The 24,828-nt window shown below is 39.0% G+C and overlaps 3 protein-coding genes across 3 annotated transcripts; 2 read left to right on the top strand and 1 right to left on the bottom strand.

The window, feature by feature from the left end:
• The first annotated feature begins 574 nt into the window (after positions 1 to 574).
• LOC137959704 (uncharacterized) lies at positions 575 to 9,358 on the top strand. The gene is made up of 9 exons (XM_068807034.1): positions 575 to 668; positions 1,208 to 1,328; positions 4,758 to 4,857; positions 4,969 to 5,028; positions 6,268 to 6,330; positions 6,439 to 6,642; positions 6,761 to 6,872; positions 6,950 to 7,167; positions 8,912 to 9,358. Exons 2-9 carry the CDS (start codon positions 1,213 to 1,215, stop codon positions 9,002 to 9,004), a joined length of 966 nt encoding a protein of 321 aa, XP_068663135.1. The 5' UTR covers positions 575 to 668; positions 1,208 to 1,212; the 3' UTR covers positions 9,005 to 9,358.
• A 7,144-nt stretch (positions 9,359 to 16,502) lies between these two features.
• Positions 16,503 to 22,702, top strand: LOC137960193 (kinesin-like protein KIN-14B). The gene is made up of 12 exons (XM_068807722.1): positions 16,503 to 16,726; positions 17,619 to 18,002; positions 18,090 to 18,173; positions 18,386 to 18,553; positions 18,657 to 18,763; positions 18,874 to 19,052; positions 19,312 to 19,473; positions 19,766 to 19,981; positions 20,079 to 20,116; positions 20,221 to 20,348; positions 20,602 to 22,285; positions 22,570 to 22,702. Exons 2-12 carry the CDS (start codon positions 17,753 to 17,755, stop codon positions 22,683 to 22,685), a joined length of 3,132 nt encoding a protein of 1,043 aa, XP_068663823.1. The 5' UTR covers positions 16,503 to 16,726; positions 17,619 to 17,752; the 3' UTR covers positions 22,686 to 22,702.
• Positions 22,703 to 22,867: 165 nt separating this feature from the next.
• On the bottom strand, positions 22,868 to 24,804 carry LOC137960195 (pentatricopeptide repeat-containing protein At5g56310). The gene has a single exon (XM_068807724.1). The coding sequence runs from the start codon at positions 24,756 to 24,758 to the stop codon at positions 23,073 to 23,075; it is 1,686 nt and encodes a 561-aa protein (XP_068663825.1). The 5' UTR covers positions 24,759 to 24,804; the 3' UTR covers positions 22,868 to 23,072.
• Between the last annotated feature and the right edge of the window lie 24 nt (positions 24,805 to 24,828).

Raw genomic sequence — 24,828 nt, 5'->3', positions numbered from 1 at the left:
TTATTCATATAGTAATAATGATTGTTTTACCTAATTTGGAGTTCAAGGATTATGTTATAATTATAAGTGTACTGTAAAGGTTTAGGGATTCTCTTGTTTTTTATGTTTTTCTAATGGGTGGGCATTATAATATTAGAAACTGTTTTCCTGTATATAAAGGCCTCAACACTGGTACCAAGTGCAAAGATGAAGTTTATGTACACGACTGACATGATCTTTCATGTGAGATACGAACTTAGAACTTGAAAAATCCATTTTGTTGGCAACCCTTGAGGCAATTAGAGTTAAAAGAATTAGCTAGCTATATTTCCGACCGGACAAAGTACCAATCCCCCGCCCTTTGAATCATCTCGGCCAAGCCATCTCCTTTTCTTACACGATTGTAGTTCCCACCTGGAGCCAAGTCCCACCACCTCCCTCTTCTCCAGGTGCATCTCATTTCTCGCTTCCCCCTCTCAATTCCTGTCTTATCTTTTTTTCTTCCTTTTTCTGGTTTTTGTAAGCAATTTATTTACTGTTTTACGAATCGGTCCAAAGAGAGCCCTTGGTTTCAAATCGAAGGCGTTGTGTAAGTTCAAATCTGTTTGGAGAGTGCTTTGGGAGTTGGTTTTATTTTGTTTCCAGATACATCCTCTCGTGCTGTGGTTCACTGGAATCTTCCTCTGAGGGTTGGTGGAGTCTCTTGCCTTCTTGTTTCTTATGTTGAAACTGATGTTGGACGAATTCGACAAGTTTTTTTCTCCATGCTTCCGCTCCTGATCTGTTTGTCTGAAAATGCCTACTTTTGAATGATTTCACCGAGGAGTTGGGAGAACATTTATTAGTTTCCTTTGCGGGGTTTTCCTGCTTTTGACTTCACTGAAGTTGATTTCAGTATGCCTAGTTAGAGTAGGTTGGCTTTGTGCATTTACTTTCTGATGAAGGTTGTGTTATGTTTTGGTATTACGGCTGTTTCTCATCTTGTTTTGTATCACTTCACTGATCTCGTCTGAGACATTCAATAGATTTTCATTTTAGGACATTTACCGCATCTCCTGTATTTGTTATATCTTTACTGCTGCTCATCCACTAGATGTTGATGGTATTCTTCAACCTGTTTCTGGGTGTCTACTTAATCGAAAATATATTATTCTCGGTGCCACTCTTCGTATTTTTTTTATCAGGGATCTTCGATTTAATATTGGATTTCCATCAAATTGTTGTACAGAGGAGATGGAAAAGTTCACAGCTGTAATCTTGGTGTGCTTGCTTGCTGCTCTGCATGTTCCAGATGCATCTCCTTTGCCAATCACAGCTCCAGCATTTCTGTGGTCGACACATGATCATGGGTAGGTCTTATTTGCATTACATCTTCGGTTTTATTTTTTCTTTTCACAGGAGGAAGGAGCAATTCTGGTCACTATGGGTAGGCTGGGCCTGTCCATTTATACTTCCAGTTAGTGATTTTTCTCTAGTGTTGTTAGGGGCCACCAATTAGATGTTTCTTGTTTTTGTTTCTTCCTTCTTGCTCCTTGGTCAAGTGATTGTACATTAGGGATGCATAGTTTTTTTTTTTTTTTTTTAAGTTTTCAATCTTTTTCTCTTTTGTTAGTAGCACAAACCTGATTTCTAGCATCCTACACAAGCTTTTCTCAATGGCTAAGCTCCACATTTACAGAATGCAACCTTATTTTGGGCAAATGATTGCGTTTTTCTACAAGTGTCTGTTCAATTCATATGGGGTAGAAGAAGTTCACGTGCTCTTCATTACTGGTTCCCTTTCTGGAAGTTCCCACTGCAATCTGTCTTTTTCATGTGTTAATTAAACTTTATGTTCATTTAAAAAAAATTAAACTTTATGTTATGAGACTTCTTATCTTTGATTGTATCTAGAAGGAAGAGGCTTTGATATTGTTTACAGGATTAGAAAATGTGTTTGGATCTTTTGCTTGTGGCAGCTAGTGACTGAATTTGTAGTTACCCCTTTACTTTTTTCTACATGTGTCTAAGCACAGGCTTCTCCATCTTTACATTCTTAGACATTCACCTACAAAGTTGCTGTGTTACATCTTCCAACATTATGACCCTTTAGCTGTGGACTAGTCATCCATTTGTACTTGAGTTAAATTTGACGATAATGTAATTTCATTGTCATTTATCTTAAGTATTGGCTGAAGGAAAGGTCTCGTTTTGCTACATTTAAGGAGGGAATGAAGCTCTCATTTTTTTTGGAGGAGAGCCACTGATCGATTCCGGCTCCATCTGGTCCTATATGAGGAGATTTGCCTCTTTAAGAATCTTGGGGGCCTCGGAATGAAATGAATTAAGCTCATGATTTAAACCCTTCTAACTAAGTGGGTTTGTCAGTATGACACTAAAAAATCAGCAATATGGAGGAACATCATGTCTATAAATTATCATTACCACATAGAGGATGGGCTTCCCTCTCACAACATATCTTGATTCACAACCAACATTTGGAAAGTGATTGCGATCTCAAGCCCTGACTTCAATTAAACGCATTTATCCATTAGCGCTGTCAACAGATCTAGATATTATCTGATTCAGATTTGAGTTGGAAATCTTGGATATTATCTGAAATAGAGTTCTTCTGGAACACAAATGGACATTTGAAAATAGATCTGATATGGTTCTAGAATGGAACCAGAATTGCGAGATTTGGATTCGATGAATATCTGATCTGAAATATCCTGCTTCTCCAAACCATCTTTTACCTCTTCCTAAAAATTTCTCTTCCCAAAAATAATTTCTCCTCATGAAAATCTCTCTTCTCTAAACTTTTCCCTCTTCCCAAAATTCTCTTATTTGCGATTCCCTTCCTTGCAACGTCCTTCCCGTCCCCATTTTTCTCTCAAGGTACTTGCCCCCTCCCCTCTCTCTCTCAGCACTTCTCCATCTAAGTCCTTATCTCTCACTTCTTTTTGTCTCTCAGCCACTCTTTGTTTCTCTCTCTGTCTCTGATCCTCTTTCTCTCTCTTCTTTTTTTGTATCAGAGAATGGGGTAAGCGGCTTTGTAAACAGTGTCACTTAGAAATTTTAAGTTGCCCATAAGGGAGTTCTAGAAGAGGCTTCATGCCCAATCGGCCCATATTACATATGCTCTATAGTCAAGGTAGTGGCAAGCTTGGGGGATTATGAGGGCTTCTGAGATCCTCTAGGTGAAAGGAAATGTCAAGAAGCCGTGAATATCGAGGAGACCTGTGGCACCAACTACAGGCTTTTCTTCAAGGGTTCACCAAAGACTTCGAAGTTGATGAGGAAGATTCTGGGAACTTGAGTGCGTTTTTGACTTGACAACATTGTTAGGACAGATCTTCATCTTGATGTACACATTGGTTTTGAGAGGAAGGAGCAGGGCTCATAATTTGTGCTCCTTTTGCTTGAGCTTGGCTTGTGGATGACATACTACTGTGATAGAGATGGAAGGTAGGCTTTGTTTTAACTTCTTTGATTAAGGCTTTGTTTTATTCTTCTCTTGTTAATATTCTAGCCGACATACCGGAGGATGATACTTTTTCAGGTTTTTCTCCTCTTTCAATAATTTATGTTACTGGATTCAAATCTGGATATTATAATTTGGATATATAACTTTGGATAATTTGTCAATCGGATTTCAGATATCTGGATATCTGCAAATGGGCTGGATCTGGAATCACGATGTCTGGACCAAGTCCGGTCTGTTTACTGACCTAGTATTCATGCTATGAGTGGCTGCTCATAGATTCTTGCTTGACACTTGCATTGGAAACTGTCCCTTGGCAGAATATTTTCAAATCCTGTTTCACCTTGTCCACAATTCTTGTATATTGGCCAATGAATTTTCGCTCCTTCCATGGCCTCAACCTGCTGGAATCTGAACCTCTGTTCTGATTTTTGAGACGTTGAGTTAGTAGGCACCACTAAACTACTTAATACTCTCAACCACTACTACTACATTGAGAAAGGCGAAGACCAGCTAATCTGGAAGAAAACTCTTTGTGTTAGCACTATGTTCTCCTCCTGCTACTCCCCTACTTATCTTTCAGCATCAACAAGCCCTCCCACTTGTGTTCTCGCATGGAACATCCCTGCCTCCCTTAAAGGTCATCCGTTTCTTGTGGTGTGTTTTCAAGGGGAAGATCCCCACCCTCAAAAATTTAATTTGTTTGAAAACAATGTATGCAAGCTTTGGAACTCTGGTGGTGAGCCAATTGGCCACTTCTTTCTCTACTGCCCTTTTAGCTTCATCATATGGGGCACTATCTTTCATAAATTGGGCCTTCATTGTTGCATTCTGGCTTTCCTTCTGGAAGCTCTTGTTTCCAGTTGGTGATCTAGTGCAGTGAGGGGTGCCGAGTTAGAGGTGCTCTTGCTAATTAGGAGCTTGGCAGATGATGTTACGTTATCTTCACTGGATGTTGTTTCTTTCCTTCTTTTGTGATGCACTGTTATGAAACGGTAAAGCTTTATTCTCCTGACTAATCGCCGCTACTACTTTCTTCTTGGTAGCCATTACTGATTGTATTTTTATTTGGGCGTTAAGTAGATGTTTCACTTTTTCTTCCAAATTGTGTTCTTTTGCTTCTGTTCTCAGTTTGAGGTTGTTCAGTCAACTTGATTTTGTTTTCTTTCTTTCTGATTATGTCCATACGTCTCCTTTTTCAGTTTGTTCATGTTCTATTTTGTTGATGTGACCGAGTTCCTTTTTTTGTTTATTATTGGCATTGCATAAAAGTCCAGGTTAAGATCTCATATCTTTTTGTTTTTTGCTGATGCAGGGGGTCTGGCAGGGTAAATGAAATTGTGAACTACCGTACACTCTCCACAAAGGACTTAGCCAAGACTGTACTCTCTGAAGGGGGATGGTCCAACTTTGTGGTATTGTACTCTCCTTGAAGGTTCCCTGCTAGTTCTAATTCTAGGAGTTTTCTTTCTATTTATAAGTTTATCGGCTCAAATTAAGTTATTACTCTTTGATTGTGACCTTAGTGCTCTGGAGACAACCTTCAGAAGTCTGTTGATGTTGCAGTTGTTTTTGTTGGAAAAAAGGTATGGAATTTCATTAGATAACCTTTTACTGATGTTTCATCCTTTCAGATTTCGTTTAAATTGGTTTTGACAGCAAATCAAATTATGAATGTTAGCAAGTTTTAACACAACCATGAACTTCCACGAAGCATTTTTACTTTTTTTTTTTAAAATTAAAATTTCTCTACGGCAATTTTATTAAGAAAGAAATGAAAACAGCAAGTTGGCGAGAGGCCGGCCAACCATACGACTAAGAGACATTACGTAAGGGAGAGAAATCACTTGCTAAATCAGGCTGAAAATTTCGCAATCTTGCATATCGGTCAGCTTAAGAATTTGCCTGACGGGAAACATCGAACAAATCAATCTGTCTAGAAGCTGCTAGATCCTTAATCTGGGCGAATTCTTAATCAAACCTCTAAGAAAATTTACTTTCTCTTTGTGCCCATGAAATAACAGTTTTGGAGTTCCCTTCAATTAATACTGGAGGCTTGAAATTCTTTTCTCTAGATCTTTAGCCCATTTAGGAGAACATGCACTTCTGCCTTTGTAAAATTATATATTCCGAGAGGACCATAGAATCCGAGGAGAGTGCTGCCATTTATATCTGTAATTATCTACCTTAGCCAGAAGGACCAAAATTACAAAAACCAGCTCCTGTCAAAATATAGGTTTGAATATCCCTCTGGGGGAGTGGGGGGAAGGAGGGCGGGGGTGGCCTTCCAGCCAATTTCTGAGGCCTTTGCCTAGACATGAAAGCAACGGATCTCCAATTCTTTCTGATAAGAGCAGTAGGCATCTCCAATTCTTGACATTTTACTCTGTCTCTTGGGACTTTATTCTTTTAGGAATTACCAGCAGACATCTCTGAACTGGCAAAATTTGACTTTATGTAGTGTTATCTCATTCCTGTAGCTTACAAGACTTGTAATACATTTTTAGTGTTTCATCATTTATGAAAAAAGGAGTCGTTTCTTTGGCTTTAATAAGCTAATTTTGTCTTCTCAATGAAAAGAAATAGAGAATAGCGAGTCTCTGGTGGTAGTGCTTTATGGCACCATAGATTCTCTTGAATTGCAGTTTTCATGAGTTATATTATTTCTTTGAATGACTTGGTTGCCTATGAGGCTTGTGTCCCACGGATGACTTACGATGAAAATTAGTTAGATTAATCTCATTTGAGGAAGCTGAGTTTGTTACCAAATGTTTAAATCGTCTGGTGAACTACTTGACTTACAGTATATTCCTTTTCATATTCAGTTGCAATCTTCAGACATTTCCAGAAGCACTCGTGTGGAGCAAGGCCTTGTAGATCTGCTCAAGGTAATTCTTTGTTATAATTATAATTTGCCTGGTTACAGTTAATAGGCAAGTCTTTTGGCAGTAGACTTTTAAAATGTGTAATGACCGGGCTTCCTTCTTTTCCTCCAGGCCTCCTTCACAAGTTCCAATTTTTCAATGGCTTTTCCATATGTTTCAGTATCAAATGAAAAGGGAGCAGTTGAAAATTCTTTGATTTCAGAGATTATGGAGACTTGTGGGGATCATTCTCGAGTGAATAATGTTGTTTTTACTGATTCATGTTCATTAAAGGGCGAAGGTCTTAGGAAACTTGCTGGCCTACCTGCGGCCTCTGTAAAACTCAACAACTTTACTGTTATTGAATTATCTTTCATTCTCTAGTTCTAGGAAGTTCTTAAATGATCTGTTCATTAATTGCATAGAGTTCTCATCATTAATTGGATACAAGCAGGAATATATACATTCCAAGTTACAAACAGAGTCAAAGGGCCAGACAGATTTGGTCATTATGTGCAGCAGTGATTCACAGTTATCCAATGAGCTTGGTGAGACTGTCACAGAAGGTATATCAGCTTGTATGGCCTTTTGTTTTTCAGTTTCCACAGTGAGACAGATTATTTATTTGATTTTTCTTTTTCAGGTGAAATATTATCTGAACTCGTCAGCTTTCTGGGGAAAAGTGATGCGAGATATACAGTTCTGTATACTTCCAATCCATACAGGTCAATTCATTACCCTTCTCACCAGTCATTGGAGAGATTTCTTGGTGAAGGCTCCTCGGGAAATGAATCTGTCAGTTCAACTAGCTGCGACAGTGTTTGTCAGTTCACATCAACACTCCTGGAAGGGGTCATAGTTGTAAGTTACTCTGCCTCCTGTTTGAGAGTGCTGTAGGTTTTGTCATTGGATTTGCATTAAGCTGAAAAAGGTAGTGCCCAGTCTCAGTCTTGATGCCAGAAGTAAGATGAGTTATACACTGGTAAAGCAGCGATAATGATACCTATTTTTTACCAAGGTCATAGGATCAGACTGGAATTAGAGTTCATGAACATAAAAAATAATTGAAAAAGGGGCCAAATCAATAATATAAAAGTTTCCAAATCGGATTTTAGTTGTTAAACTTGATTAGTTTGCATGCACAGGGACTTTTCTGATGGCAAAGAGGTCTTACTTCTAGTTCTACACATGTTTAGCCACAATAGGTAAGATTAGATAATTTTTTCAAAAAAAATAAAAAATAAGTAAGATTAGATAAGCAAAATATCACAGTATTATGTCCGTGTCACCTGATTATTGATTCACATTAGAGGGAATTCACTTAATTTAATTTAGTTAAGATTATGTAAAGCTATCATGAAGTTATTGTGCTTTATAAATTAAAAAGCTTATACGCTTCTAACAGTTAGCATATCTTCACTAACCGTCTTTTATGATATAATATGCGATGTTACAAAAAAAAAAAAGAAAAATTGATATTACAAAACATCACTGAAACTGTTCAAATGATCACTGTGTTACTAGACCTAGACCAGGCTGGTGGACTGAACCTGATTCAGTTGGATCGGGTCTCTTCTATACGTTTGAGATTAAAATATTCAAGGAAAGGTAAAAAGAGGTCGACTTGGCTGTTTTGCATTGTTAGACAGCCAACCTGTGCAGACCAGTTTGCTTCATTGAACTAGTCTTGCCCTTCCCCCATTCGCAGAATGCAAGGGATGGAACCTTCCTTCTCAACGAGATCAATGAAGTTTCTCTAGCATCCAGTTTCTTTTATTTTTTGAATTTTTTATTATGATTTGTTGCTAATGTTATGCTGGTTCAATTGCTGGTTTTTGCGCTCGACCTGGATCATTCCCCCCTTTTTGGGTTGATGACTGGTCTGGTTCTAATAGTATTTGTCGAAGTCAACAAACTCTTGCATTTATTTTTAATTAAGTTCCTATGTTTAGATCTAAGAAAACTTTGTACTTTCATGATTTAATCAACTTAATTAATAGAAAATAATTTAAATCAATGACCCTTAAGAAGTCTTAACTGATCAAAGCCATTAAACTACGCCTCCTATCAAAAGTGAATAAACCATTTAGTTATTGTGAAGTGTTTAAATTGAATAAACAAATAAATTTGATCAAAGGACTGAGTGCTACTCAACACTTTTTATGTGTATTTTACGACCTAGATTTTCACTGTATGAATCAGTCAATTTTATTTTCACTTTTTTAATTTATTCTTCTTTTTTTTAGTGCTTAACACCCTTTTTCCCTTGTGAGGTTTGAAATTCAAGATCTCACACTTGAACCCTCTCCCTCACCCCCAAAATATGGATATTGAGTCTGATCCTTCTCCCTGGTGACATTTTAATAAACAGTATATTTAAGGAGTATTTGACAATTTAACAATGTCTAGGATCTAGGATCGAATCCTGAGACAAACTATTGTCGTGGCCTGATATGGTAGCTGAGAACGATTTGTGCAATTCTGTTCTTTTTAGCTTACCTTGACATGACTTTTGAATGATGTTTTAGTTTTATAGTCATAATAATTTGTGATTTTTTTTCTCTTTGAAACATAACGGTTGCACTTTGTGGCTTGTTGATTTCAGGGAATTGTTCTGCTGTTAATCCTGATATCAGGCCTCTTATGTATGTTGGGTATTGATACTCCTAATAGGTTTGAGACTTCTCAAGAGTCTTAATGTTTTTCATTCAGGGATCTGATCCCATGGGTAGTAGATTGATGATTGGAGAAGTGAATGATATATGGCTCTTAACAGTGCAAAGATGTGATCAGGTTTCTTGTCCAAGGTGTCTTTTTTTATTTTCTGATTTTCAAGCTACAATAAGTGTTACCACTGAAAAGGGCGTATCTGGCATCGGGAAATCGGGCTTCTGCCTGCTAGGATTTGGACACTATTTTTCTTATGCCACAGGCTATGTAATTTCTTGTTCATAACAGTAAATGACTTATCATTAATCTTTGACACTGTAAAATGATGGCATAGAACTCTCATTTTGCTCAGGTGAACAATAAAATAGCGGTCGTTTCTTCACATCTTTTATTCAGTAATCTTTGCCGTGGATTTTAACAGTGTTAACGATCTGGATTAGAGATTTTGTACCGTATGCTAGACAGCTTGCTCAAATGTTTTGGTGAAGTAATAATTGAGTTCAATCTGAATCTGTATTACCTGTTCTTTTGACTTGTGCCGCTAATCTCAGTTTTATTTCCTGCTGTACATTGACTGTCTTGATTCTATTTTCTGGGTTTCGCCGCTATAGATTAATCATGAGAGATTTGCTTCAGTTAACCCTATGACAAATGATAATCATTTCCGGTAAATGTCAATATGTGGTACTATGGGAAGTGGTCCATGAGAGTAGTCGGCATTACCTAACTAGAATACGACTTCACTGAAGGTTGACTGACCCTAAATTCCGCTTTCTCACCCTAGGCTCCACAATCAAGGCTTCTAGTAGCAGCATTAAAAGGTTAGATCAGTGAGTTATCCCAAAATCAAGTCATTTAGTTAAGCGGAAGACTATAATAAAGATGGAAGTAGACGGAATTCTGTTTGTTGCTAGTTTTTGTTGAAAAAAATGAATTCTAAACTTCCCATTTGTGAGGGTGAGTGACAGTGGCTAGCTAATATACCTAAAAGATCGATTTGTTAGGTACAGAAAATTACCGCTTACCAAAGTCAACGGAACCACTCTGACACCCACCTTGCTCATTTTTTACTATTTCTCATGGGATTTGAATACTGGATGTGGCATGTTTAGCTTTGATGCTATGACAGCGGTTAACCAATACACCTAAAAAACCGATATGTTAAATACAAAAAATTATCACTTACAAGAGTAGATGGACAATGAGCCCCTAAAAAGAGGAATTAGAAGACGCTGCCTGGTCTTGTATAATATTAACATGTATGCCTGGTCTTGTATAATATCAACATGTTTGGGGAGTAAGAACACCTCGAGCGTCTTTCTTAAAAACTTTTAAGAAGGGATTGGCTCGGAAGTCTCGCGCTCTCGCTTTCACCCTTTAAAGGCAAAAAACATACATCATGATGTTAGCGTCGCAGACTGGCGCTCAGTCTATCTCAGAGAAAGAGGGAGAAAGGTGCATTTCTTTGCTCAAAGTGAGGGTTCCTAGATATCTAACTGATGCTTATTCTTTTTTGTATTATTTATGGATTTAATCTGTCTGATTGCACGTCCCTTCTCATGAAAAGGACCCCATTAGAAAGCACCTTTTCTTCTCCACAATTGACGGTTCCTAGATTTATACCTTCAGCTTTTTAAATATCAACCCCTCCCCTATTCACCTTCGTCCCCCTCTACCTTATCAACTCTCAACTCGATGATTTTAAGATTCTGTTTTTCTTCTGAATTATGATAAACTATGGCTAATTGATATGAGCTCATATCTTATCTTACTTTCATTAAATACACAAAACAAATAATACATACTTTCTAAGGTGTTTTTGTTTGAACAACCTAAAGTAATTTGGTAATAACTTCTTTTAGAATATTTTAATTTTTGAATGATTTGATTTATTGGAACCTAGACAAGTATAGATTTTCAATGACATATTATTTGCACCATTAAAATGAGAATAACTCCTTCAAATTCTCATCACAAGAAATTCTTTAATTTCATTCAATTAATATCAAGTTTAATATCCAATACAAACCTCACTGTACCCTCTATGCTGCATCTTGCTTATCTTATCTCCCTTCCTGGTTCCTATTTTCAGAAATCCTTTCCTTTTGTTTCTCTTCCAAGCGATTTTCTGGGCACCTGGTTCCTCTCTTTGCAAGAATGGAACAGTGAGCAGCTATCACAGACTGCGACGCACTTGATGGATTAGGTGCATCTTGACAGGGCTCTTACCAGTTACCACACATCACGCGCATTGGATAAGGATATGAGCGCAAATCCTTAAAAAGGGTCTAAATCTTTTGAACCAGTTTTGCCAAGGATGTAACTATGATGGGAAAAAGGAACAATTTCAGCTTCTAAAAATGAAAATGGCTGTGCCCTTTGCTTTTGTCTCTGTTTTTGGCTAACCAAGGAACATGGGCTGTTTTTTCACTGCGAAGAAGAGGAATCAAATGGGCAATGAGGGTAATAAAGCAAAAGCCAATGTCACAGCAGGCCTAGATTAAGCATATCTCTACAATTGAGTTCTGTACCCAGCTCGTGTACCTTTCCATTCAAACTCACACACTTCCATTTAATTCTTCTCGCTCTAGCAAATGCTTCTTTTAGTAAATAATATGAAATGGCTCTCCTCCACTGTCTTCGTCATACACGGGGAAGCAAAAAAACCATATATTTCCACTAATAGGGGAATAAAGTATCCATCTCTCCGTTCCCCAATTTTTCTTTTTCTCTTTTTTTTTTTTTTTTTTTTCCTTTGTTCTTCTCTTCTTCTTCTGGCCCTTGGAGAGTTCGCAGGAACCCTCATCCTACTGAAAAATTTTCTCCGTACTGCAACGGCCACCAACCACAAAAAGGCAATTTGAAATTTTCATCTTACTTACAGTGTCTATCATTTTCTTAGATATGTTTTGTTTTTTGATAACCATTTTTTCCTGTATATGATCCAAAGAGTTTACAGGTACAAAAACTTATTCCAGGAATCAGCTTGAAACTGATCTCTTCCTGCTGTGAGTCGAATACAACAAAGGATCAATTGTAAACTATCTTCCACTTGTTAGCATTAGAACTTTGGAATCTTCTCAATGTCAGAAGGGTCTCAAAAATGGGATTAATCCACAATCATCAATGGTCTGTTTGAACTGTTTAGTTAGAAATGTAGAAGGAGGACCTCTCGATGAATCTAGGGTTGAGGGACCTTATCACTTATCATTCTATTGGGCCACAAACTAGATCTTTTTAGAGTGTCGTCATCTCCACGATTGAAGATAATGCAAGGGAAAAAAATTGGAAGTACTATTTTTCTGCAATATTTCCGCAATTTCACAATACCTCATCGCGAGCTCTATATAAGACCAAGGGGCCTTCCTTCATTTCAGCCACTCTTCTTTGTCTTCCTCAGCTCCTTTCTGTTACAGTCACTTTTATTTTTCCTTTCTGTCTCTATACCAACCCTCTGCAGCTTCAGCTAGCCTCTCACTTTGACCTCTCAAACCGAAAGTAATGATGTAGCTTCAGCTATTCTCTCATCTACGGCCTCGCATGTAGGCACTGAAAGTATGGCGCAGCCAAGGATGACTTGCCGACTCTTTCGAGTATGAGCTTCTCCATCGACGGAATTTGCAGAAAGGAAGTTGGCAAGTTGTCTTTGGCTACATTTTACTTTCTGCGTCTCATGCTAGGCCCATGGTGATTCTTACAGAGCTGAACTTCAAAGAATGGAGCTGGTTGTAAGTTGTTCTTCAGATTTCCATCACTGATTCCTCCCTTCTGTAGAGCTGGTTGCAGCTTCTGTAACTGGTCATGTTTAAAAAGTCTTCGTTCTAAGAGTATTCTAGGCGGTTCATTTTTTTTTCCTGTTAGTTTAATATTTTCCAAGTCGGCGGGCCGATTAAATCTATTCATGCTACAGAAGTCCTACTGGACTCTTCTCATATCTGTTACCCTTATACTTACAGTGCTTCGCCACTGCTTTATCATGAAGTATGAATGGTTGCTCCTGCAAAGCATGGGGTTTAAGCATTTCTCTCTCTCTCTCTCTCTCTCTCTCTCTCTCATCCAAAAGCCACACATAGACAGAACCAGGCAATCATGCTTGCACACACCGCACAGAGCCATACTTGCACGCACACACAGACATAGAGGTTTACATTACAGCATCCAGGGTTTAGGAACCAATATCTGAAGCATCTTATCTGGGGCGTGCTTTGGTTTTTATGCTGTCCTCCTTGCACTGCTTCATTTCATCGAAAGACAACCCATAGCCTACGAGAAGGACAGTGCAGGTTTCTTGTTATCCATTCCCTCTTACAGATTAAAAATGGACGTCGGATGCCTTTCCATGAAGCAGATACCTGTGACTGCATTGATATTTGAGTCCAGCAAGACTGTGTCGTGGTCTTATATGAGTTTGTGGAGCAGATTCAGCAGAAAACCGCTCTAACCTGTGTATTGGGGTCATGTACAGTATGTGTCTCATAATATTTCTTCACTGCCCATTTTCTCTGTCCTGCGTTATCAGGTCATTGTTTCTGCTTTAGGTTGTCTGCAAGTTGCTGCAGAGATAGTTTTAGTCTTTTATTTTATTTTACATTTTTAATGCTCGGAGCTGTGTGTCTCCAAACCCGATTTGTTATTTACATTTATAAAAAAAGGACAGGCTTTTCAAACTATCTAGGATCTGTGGGTCTGTTCTGGGCATATATATGCTGCTGATTACATGATAGCATATGGTCACTATATGATAATCTTAAACTAACCCAAGCATCTATGAAAATGCACGTAGCAGAAAAGTAGTCTAGCTTGATCTGATCTTGGTTAATTTGCTACTCGAAAGAGTCTTTCAAGAAAGTTATTTTAAGTAAAGTAGATTATGAACAACTATAGAAGACGCTGCTAGGAGAGATCAGCTACATACTCACTGTGATTCATACAGTTGCCTGGCATTAAAGTCAAAATCGTTCACGAGTTCAAGTTTGTACACAGTTATATGGGAAATGACAAGATCATGATATGTACTTGAGACTTCATCAAGTTCTATCTCTCGCCAGTACTGTCTGCAAATGATACCCACTCTGTCATTGATTGGATCGGTATCCGGTACGGGTGTACCCAGTTTTGTTTATTTTGCAGCTGTCTCGAGACTCCAGTGAGTGCGGCGAATCATGCATGAAAATCGGAAATTCATTATGTGGTGACCGAAAATGTACATGGCAAAAAGGAATTGAAGGAGGTTTACGGTCCTGGAACTACTAACATGTATGTAAATGGGTCTCATTTCATTCTGTATCAGTCAGAAGCAATTGGCCCTTAAATGTTTGATGGATAACAACAGTTTACTGCTCTGTTTGCTCCAAAGTCAATCAAATCCTTGTGATTGATGGGAAATTGCAATTTTCTACTTGATTCGAATCTGCCATTCCAATGAATGGATAAAAATAGGATGCGAAGATAATATAATTGGATTGCTGTATTCCACCGTGATTTTATGGGACCGGTTGGTTATCGATTTGACCTCATGCGTGATTACTCAATTTACAAAGGTTAGGAAGTGTTTCCAAACAAACACAGCATAAACAGACCGCACTGGCATTCAAGCAGTAGGATCTCGATTCTGGGTTCTCGTCCGTGCTGCCATTGCCCCGACGAGACCTCCGCTGCACAGGGCCCGTGGCAGCGGCAGCATTGACGCTGCGGAATACTGATCAGTGGTTGAGGTTCAAGTAAGATTAAATTAATCCCAGAGTACAGGTGGAAGGCAGGATGGATACGTTCTGCACTTTGTCAATTGTTGCTAAACATAAAAAGGGTTATGTAGAATAATCACGGCTTCATATTCCAAAATTCTTATGTTAGCTCCGTGTCGGCCGGAGTGGATTTCGCAGGTCACCCTCGTTCTGACCCGCCTCGTCTAAGAATCAGTCTGGTTCATTGCGTTTTAATCAGACTGGGTTGGCCTGGGGTTTTCTTGGTGTAACGAGACCGTCCCCAGCAAATAATAATTGCTACTTATTTTTTACTGGAAAATTCCCAAGGAGACCATTCAGCCCCTAGCTCTAGCCTCAGGCTCAATTATTTTATTTAATCACACACGCAATCGCCAATACAATGGGCCCCTACCCATCCTTTTCTTTTTCAATCTTCGAGGAGCAACTGGGCCCCCACTTATGGTAATGCTTTTGCTCTTGATCTATTTACTTTCTAATTCGGTAAAAAAAAAGGGAGGAAATGGGCCCCACTTAAAGCTGGACTCTTACTTCGATTTTAGATTTTTTTGAGAGTGATGCATCAAGGACTTTGATCAGCTGGTTGTGAAATGGGCCCCCCAACTTGAGTAGGTTGGTTTTTACTTGACGTTATAATTATTAAGCTGTAGCTTGCGTCACTTTTCTCTCTTTTTTCTCTCCCTTAGAATAGAAAATTTGGAATGGAAAAACCAATCCAGCTTTGGGCTTGGGGCTTCAGAACCAGGGTGTGGTAGGTGCTCGAGCTCAAGTGACTCTCAACTCTAACTACTGAGATGGGACTGGTTTATATGGGCCCAACTCTCTGATTTAGCCTTCAATTCTCCACCCGCTTCCACGGATCCGACCCAGAAGCTTCACACTTCACCACATGATCTGTCCTCTCTCAATCCATCGATCAGCCTACGGATTTTCCTTCAGTAATCACTGTCGTTCGTTCCTTGTCCCTACACCCTTTTAACCTTCCTTTGCTTTCCTCTTCTTCACTCTCAATCAAGTCATTTTCGTGGATTTGGATCATTTATCATATTGAAGCTCAAAGAAGCATATTATGGTTACAGTATAGCCATCATCTTGCTTGGACTTTCAGGCTCGGATGAAACGGAATTTTCTTCTGTATTAAAACACAGATCGATCGATGATGATGCTGTTATTGTCATTGTTGTTGTTCAGTCGTGGATTACACCCACTGACCAAATCGCTTTAGATATTCACATCCATGATACATTCCTTTCAGTGGGTGCGAGCAAAAGATTGAAAAAAAACAAAAAAACCGTGGATGGTCAGGGAAATCATAAATGGTTGGTGACTAAGAAGACAAACGAGGTTACTCAGGGCTGCCAAATAATCTTCAAGAGTCTGCAAAAAACAATTGACATTGCCACCTGCCCGGAATTCAATGACGCCTAACTCGTTCTCTCCGTGACTTTAATATAAACATATTTAATTTTTTCACCAGCGGGCAGCAGCTGCCAGGAGCTTTTACACTCTCGGTGATTCACTTCGATGAGTTCAGCTCGACAAACCGATCCGTGCTGAAGGTGGAATCCTTCTTGTATATGAGAACAAGAACTAGTTTACTGGGTTACTGAATCCCTGTTCTTCGGTCAAATTATCGCTTGGAATATCAGAAGGAGCCAGCTTGAGATAAATTGCTGGTGAGAATAATATTGGTTTTCTCGTGGCTGCCGCGCTTGATGTCTCCAAAGAAATGCGTACAACTTTCAGTAGGTTGCAGGCTTTTTTCCTAGTCGTCAGAGTGGCGGTTTGCGAATGCAACAGGAACCAGAGTGCTGCTTTCAACTTGAAAACATTACTCACATCCCTGCGTCTTTCTCATTGGACCCAGTCTCCCTGTTCTCGCCTTCTCTTTCTCCTTCAGCTTATGTCTTTATCGACGAAAAGAACAAGGAGAGAGCCATGGACTAGTCAAGAGTAGAATCTGACTTCTTCTCAGCTCGAGGGCGACGTCCTGGGCTATTGCTTCTAAAGGAAAGGCCGTCTTCGGGGTAGGTTTTTGAAGTCTGAAGGTTAGCTACAGTTTTGTTTGCTCCAAGGTTTCTTCCTTTCTTTGTATTCTCTGCTGAGATTATTCAATGTTGGCTGACAGAAGACCATAATACGTATGACTGCTGTTTCTGCTGTAGATTTGCTTTCTTCATGAGTTTCTGTAATCTGTTCTGTTTCTTTACGCTGTTCTAATGGTTTTAGACATCTGAGCTGAAATAGTTGACGGAAAGCGACAGATAAGAGCTCTAACCGCATCGGCTTTGGAACTCCTTCAGTTCCTTTTTCTTCAGGAAAATCAGATGAGCAGTTCTGTCGGTTCTATTTATCTTCATGCCTCCATTCTGTTTCCTTGGAGATGAAACAGTTCGATGATTTGAAAAGTGAATCGGGAGATTCCAGGACATCGTTCTCTGTTTCTCCCTGCAATGGAAAGCCAATGCATAATCCAATTTGGGTTGCATTTCTATGGCTGTGTTTTATATATCTTATTCTATTTGGGGTAAAAACCCAATGCATGGTCCTACTTGAATTGCTATTCCATAGCTGAGCTTTAGCTTTATCTTGATCTTTACCTGAAATGTTTGTTGTGGGGCTTCATCAAAATAGGAAGGATTGAATTATTATTCCTCTTTAGGTTTTTCTCTTCCACACTTCACCTTTTTTTTTCCCCTTGAAAGTCCATCAATTAGTAACTTTTGTATTTTGGTTACGTATGCAGGGTTACTTCATAACATGTTTCAGTAAAAAATAACAAATCCTCGAGTCTTTTCTCTCTACAAACTCTCCATTTTTCCCGTATTGTTTGTACTACTTTTTCATTATCACAAATTGTCTAATTTCAAAAAACGCCAGTGGTTGTATAACTAACGTACTGTGCTTGTGCTGATTCAGGAGTAAACAGGATAGAGTGCAGACTGATCATACCGTGGCAATGACGGTGGCTGTTCACACAAAGGAGAACTAATTTATACTCGTCTAAGTAACTTGAGTTCTTCTGAATAGTTGAGTAATTGTGTTGGAGCAATATGGATGATGTCCTTGAGAGACGCCAATCTCGGAAGTATATTCAGAGTCTTGCACAATCCATTCAGTCTCTTACAGGATTCAAGACATATCTAACATCTGCTTGGACTGAATCCGTCTGTCACATAATCAAGGCCCTACCATCTGATGGACCATCTCTTCGTTCATTTACACGTAGCCCTAGCTCCAACAAGGTGGATGCATCTCATGAAGAAGATGCTGATATAGGTGCAGCTATCACAAAAGTTCATGGTAACTTTTTTCAGCTTTATCTTATTTGAATCTTTAGAATCACAAATTAGATTGAATTGCTCAGTAGTTTTATCTTCTATCTTACAGATGATCTTGATGCACTCAACGACCGTCTTAATGAGTTGAACTTACACAGGAAGCAGGCGCTGAATGAGTTTCTGGATTTAAAAGGTTGTCTGCTAAAACCCAAAGTAGCTCCCAGAACTCTTCTTCAAAATCTTACCCAGCCTAAGACAATTATTATACATCTCATGAAAACATCAAATAGGTGGACTTCATGTACTGAAAGGAATAATTATGATGATAAAAATAACATATCTGCAACTCCGCAACTAATCCAGGGAATCCTCGGAAAGAAATTCACAATGCTCCTTTTTTTACAGGCAATATTCGTGTTTTCTGCCGTGTGAGGCCTATCCTTGCAGGTGAGAAAAGTGGATATATGGGACCTGTGGTACTTACAAACTCCAGTAACGTGTTTCTAAAATTTGCTGAGAATAAGAAGAAAAGCTACTGTTTTGACAGGGTTTTCCATCCAGATTCTACTCAAGGTGAAAACATTGTATTGTTTATGGAAGAGAAAGATTTTAGATCCTTATCATGAATATAAATTTTTTTCAAACACCAATGCTTTTCTTCCTTGAACATTTTCAGATGAGGTCTTTTCTGAGGTTGAGGAGGTTATAAAGTCAGCCCTGGATGGCTACAATGTCTGCATCTTTGCATATGGTCAAACTGGCACTGGGAAAACTTTTACAATGGTCAAATTCTCCAACATGCTAGAAATTTAAATCATCCTGTTTTGATCTTCTTTACATAGTTTAATGCAACTTCATCAATCCCAAACTTACACGTTTGTTTGCACTTTTAGGAGGGAAAACCAGATTGTCCAGGTGTAGTACATCGTGCAATGGAGTTGTTGTTTAAACAAGCTTCAGAGAGCAACCACTCATTCCACTTCATTTTTAGCATGCTAGAGATTTACCTGGGGAGTCTCCGGGATCTGCTTGTCCCACAAACTGAAAAAATAACAGATCCCTCTTCACACTGGTTAGTATGAAGTTCATGATTATTTGATAGCTTCGTGAAAGCTTAAGACACAGACAAATTTGCATCAAAAGCATGAGAAAACATCAGAGATGCATTACATCGGGTCATGTACTAGTGAAGGAATAGTAAGGATAGTGCATTTAACTTTAAAAGTTAAAAAAACATATATTTGATTAGATGATGCATCATATTTATTTGAGATTGTTTTTTTTATTTTACATGTCTTGATGAATCATAAGTTAACAATCTGTATCCATAGCCTTCAGATTAAAATGGATCCTGCTGGAGGCATTGAGATCGAGAACCTCGCTGCAATTGGAGTAAGCAGTTCCAAACAGGCAAATAAACTCTACAGATTAGGGAGTCGATTGCGGTCAACTGCTTCAACAAATTCAAATGCAACCTCTAGTCGATCACACTGGTAAAAAGTACACCTTTTATTTTATTTTCATTTTAGTTTAGTCACCTAAGTTTGGGTTAGGTATTACCAGGTCCATGCTCTCATAAGAATTGTTTATGAAATTAAACTTCATGAGAAGAATACCTGTAACAATGTAACCTAGGAAGCACATACACGACCTTTTCCTAGGAGGGCCATGATCTTCAATGCCATGATACCAGAAATCTATGTTTCTCTGTTTTTGTCTTTGTTCTGTTTCAGTCTAGTTTAGTAGACTATTGCTAGTTTTACTGTTCTTATTTGACGTCTGCAGTTTGATACGCATACTGGTAACTTGTTTTAATGCTGCGGAGAGAAAAACTGAAACAAGTAAAATATGGATGGTTGATCTTGGAGGAAGTGAAAGGTTGCTAAAAACACAAGCAGAAGGGAGAAGACTTGAAGAAGGGAAGGCCATTAATCTGTCACTCTCTGCCCTAGGCGATGTAATTAGTGCGCTCCAAAGAAAAAAACCTCATGTTCCCTATCGGTACCATCTTAGATGCTATCAATGTTTTGTTAATCAGAACATTTCCCCATTGATTTAGATGTCTACAATCTCGTAAACTTTAAATTTCCTATAACAGGAACAGCAAGCTGACACAAGTCCTCAGGGATTCTCTTGGTAAGTTGTCATTCTCTCAGTTGATGTGGTCACTCGACGAAAGTGCTGTGTCAGCTGTTCTTTTCTGAAAAATACATATTCATATTTGGTTGACTCTTTTACAGGAGAGTGTTCGAAAACCTTAATGCTAGTTCACGTCAGTCCTAAGAAAGAAGATTTGTGTGAGACTATTTGTTCTCTGGGCTTTGCAACGAGGGTCAGAAGAATTCAACTCGGGCATGTGGAATCAGCAGTTAGTTTTTTTTTCCCATTATCTACCAACGTGTACATCTTATTCTTCCTTGGCCATGATTCTGTTATTTTACAGCCATTGGTTATCCTGATTCTATTACTCTTAAATTTTTTATTGAGTGTGCATGTGAACATGTTAGTTTCATACAATTCAACTGGGACACCGACTGATTCCAAAACATGCTATTCACTGGAAAGTCATTAATCCATGATTACAAAAGTATTAACGGCTCAAAAAATTTGCTGGTTGCCAGGAAGTAAGGGCAAAGAAGGAATTTAAAATGGCTGAACTGCAACAGAAGGTCGGTCAAATTGAGGATTCACGTCAAGAAATTAAAGGAGATATTGACAAGCTGAATGAGAAACTAAAACATCTAAAAAGTACAGATGATTTAGTCATTGAGCATCTGGGAGTTCCACAACAACCACAAGAACAGCAAAAACCAAATTCTGAGAAAAAGAAGCAAATACTGAAGCTGCCAAGGTTTATGCGGCCAACAGTTTGTAGTCGACAGAAATCTGGCAAAGCACATCAGCCTTCTGAAAATACTAAGAATGGAGTGCTACTTCCTACAAAAAGGAGAAAGGCTTCATCTCTTCGGGCCGAATCAGTAAGTTTCCCAGTAAATGGCATTTCCAAGTCGGAATATGGCTCTGATGTTGTGAGCTTTAGTTCCAAATACAGTACAGATTATGGGACTGAGTTTTGCGATGATGCGCTCGGATATGATGTCAAAATGGTTGATTTCCAAGAGCTGGAAAAGGCTCCAAGCAGTTTAAATAGTTCTATCTCTTGCCTAAGCCATGAAAGCATCAGAGGAGAAGAAAATAAACAGGAAAGTAACGTTGTCATAGATAAATGCTTGAACATTGACAATTGGGTAGTACTTCAAAAGAACAAGGTAACTGGCACCCACATTCATCAACCTAAGCGGGTTCTAGCCATTCCGTTGCCAGATGAAACAAACAGAAGCCATGTGCAGAATCGCGAAACTGTTATCGCAAAATCTGCTGAGCCATATGTTAGTATCATTCATCCAAATATAGTTAACAGGAAAGGACGTTATGGTGATTTTGTGAAGAAAGGACATGATAACTTTCACAAGACAGCACAACTACTTCATGAAGGTGGCAGAGTTGGTAGTTCTCCTAAATCAAGTTCACTAGAGAACAATGAAATACTGGAGTGCGGAAGGACACCCTTACCGGCAGCGAAAATGGTGAAAAATTTGTTGAGTCAGGACATGTATTCCAATCACACAGTTCAGGAGAATGAACTTGTGAAGCAAAAGCCCAATGACCCAGCTCAAACCCATGAACTTGCCAGAGATGAGCAGATATCTGTGTCATTTGAGTCAGGCAGCCAAATTGGAACTTTACAAGATAATGCTAAACATAGAGATGATTTTGGTAAGCCATGCTTACACTTGATGAGGTCTCGAAGAGGTACACCTTTGGAAGGTTCATTTAATGTAATAAATTCGGATATGGCTAGGGTGGTCAAAAGAACTGATGATGAGTTCACCAAGAAAGATCTCAGCAACCATGATTTGATAGATCATTTATTTGAAGGAGTTGGCATTGTTGAGAAAGCCTCAAATCAATGTTTACTGGAGGATGTGAATAACACAGTTCAGAGAGATGAAATTTTAAGGGAAACACAGAGAGACTTGGTTGAAACTCATGAAACTAATGCTGATTGTGAAAAGTCTTTGGCAACTGCTCAATCTTATCCAACGTTTAAAACCCAAGCTCTTCAGTTAAGTGAAGATGGGAACAAAGGAGATTTATGTGATTCTGTAAAATATATGGCCTACGGTAAAACAGACTATGTACAGTTAACGCAGTCTCAAAGAGGATCTTTATTTGTGGACCACAGGGATATGCCTTTGAAGGATACTCTCGTGCCCATTGTGTTTGGAGAGAAGCAAAATAAAGGTGATCCTTTGAACTTTCCATAATATTGTTTACTGTTAATGCAGAATCACTCGCACACGCACTCCTGAAAAGGAGAACAAGGAATCTCAAATGTTGACAGTCTTATAAGAATTTTTTCACTAAACGTTTATCCAGTTTGATATTCTGTAAAGTAAATACCGACAGAATTGTGCTCATGTGAGGTCCATCAACTCAGAATCAGCATGAGAAAATTGTTTTTTTTTTTTTTACAAAAGCATTCTTCTCTATGATCTCACCACCTATTCTTGTGCTTTCATGGTCAGGAATATGTCTTCTCTTCATGCGAACATTTCAAACATTTTGTGCCAGTGCACTTCTTGGACTAGGCATTTGGAAACTAGGGCTTGGTGATGACTTCTTCCATGCATTAATGCTTTAAGAGGCTCCCAGTGAAATGGGAGAGCGAATTTCATTATCAAGTTACCAAATGATTGTCAGAACTTCACAGTTCGGTGGGTGTGCCTAAATAAAGACTGCTGGATCAACTCTGCCATCTTCTCTTTCATGTTCCCTGCCACTCTGGGTCAGCATTTGTTTAGTCCATCCCGAAATGTACACAAGTTTTACTAGAAAAGTTGAAATGTTTCAATAAAATTCAGGTAATTTCTCATAAAGCATCCTTGCATCTCTTGACCATCATTCTGTCTCTTTGTGATCTTTCCATGAGCAAGTTGAAGATGTGTACCAGCGGTTTTAGCAAAATTTGCATTTTTTGTAAGCTACTAAATTCTCATTAATGTTGGACACAGATGACACATTGGTGTCCTTAGCCCTCATCTAAATCAAGTGGCCCTTGCCATATCTTAGGAACATACCCAGCCAACTTTAACTGGTAATTTATCACATAAAGAACTTCGTAAATCTTAATGTGCAGCAGATGTGATTTATCTCCAGCTATAAAATTATGAACCGCACCATTGACCTCAATAGAACTGCCCCCAGGAGATTTCTTTACCCCACTGTCTCTCATCATCTTTCTCACCTTCCCTACAGCATCCCATTTCTCACGAGCTGCATATATATTTGATAAAAGGGTATAGTTTCCACTATTATGGGGCTCCACTTCAATCAGATGCCTTAGAGCGTATTCTCCAAGCTCCACACTCCCATGAATTCTTGAAGCAGCAAGTAGAGATCCCCATATGGCGCCATTAGCTTCAAAGGGCATTGTCCTAACAAGCTCTTGAGCCTCTTCCAAGAAGCCAGCACGTCCAAGAAGATCAATAAGGCATCCATAATGCTCAATTTTAGGCTTGATATGATACCTTGAATTCATAATGTTAAAGTAGCAACGACCCAGATCAACTAATCCAAAGTGGCTACAGGCTGATAAGATGGCAATAAAAGTGACATCATTGGGCTTAACTCTGGCTCTTTCCATCCGTGAAAACATTTCAAGTGCTTCAACACCCAAGCCATGCAAAGCCAGTCCAGCTATCATTGTTGTCCAAGTTATAACACTCCTATGCCGCATATTCTCAAAAACCTTTAGTGCTTTCCCTATGTTACCGGATTTCGCATACATGTCTATAAGTGCATTAGTCAAAGGAACAATCCTGAAGAGTCCCTGTTTATCTATGCAATTATGTATCCATTCACCTAACTCAAGAGCACCCAACTGGGCGCAAGCAGAGAGTGCTGCTAGCATGGCAATCTCATCTGGCTCAATATTTGCAAGTTGCATCCTTTGGAACATAGAGATTGCTTCTTCTGATCTGTTTGTTTGAGCATATCCGGCAATGATGGTTGTCCACGTGATTACATTCCTCTCGCTCATCTGCTCGAAGAGGGCCCTTGCGGTGTCTAAATCCCCATTCTTGACGTAGCCAGCAACCATGGCATTCCAGGAGATGAGATCTGTGTAGCACATCTCATCGAATAGATGGCGTGCATCCAAAATTATCCTACAAGTCGAGTACATCTGAATCAAACCCGTGGCAACATGAGGATCTGAATCAAACCCAATACGGATTACCTGAGCGTGGATCTCCCTGCCCACTTCTAGAGCAGTTAAGTGAGTGACGGCCTTCAATACAAAAGGAAACGAATAGGTGTCTGGCCGGAAGCCGAGGATATGAAGCTTGGTGTACAAAAGAATTGCGTCTTTCGCATACTCTGTCTGAGAAAGAATCTGTATCATGGTGTTGTAAAGATAGATATCAGGTCGTATATTGCGGGTAAATATGGAGAAAGCGAAACGGGCTAAACCCAATGAACTGCATGTTTCAAGGAATTTGCTGAGGAAGAGATTGTCCTGATCAAGGCCTCTGGAAACCATGAACCCATAAGCTTCGTTAATGTGTTTGAAGGTAGAACACTGCTTTAGCCGTGCTAATAGACCGTGTTTGTCTGGTAGAGTGTGGACGCTGGAGCAATGCGAAACTGAAAAGGAGAGCTTCAAGGGAGATGACAATAAGATCCGTAGTGTCGTATGAACGAGACATTTAATCATTGGCTTGCCTTACTTAGGTTGCAAGTATTCGGCAAATGCATATCATGTCATCTTATAATTCAAAAGGGCA

Source organism: Aristolochia californica, unplaced genomic scaffold (genome assembly GCF_029961685.1).
Source record: "Aristolochia californica isolate CCGP_79_NKW_82.1479 unplaced genomic scaffold, dmAriCali1.0.hap1 SCAF_3, whole genome shotgun sequence".
Lineage (NCBI taxonomy): Eukaryota > Viridiplantae > Streptophyta > Magnoliopsida > Piperales > Aristolochiaceae > Aristolochia > Aristolochia californica.
The sequence above is the reverse complement of the archived record's forward strand: the minus strand, read 5'-3'. Positions and strand labels throughout refer to the sequence as shown.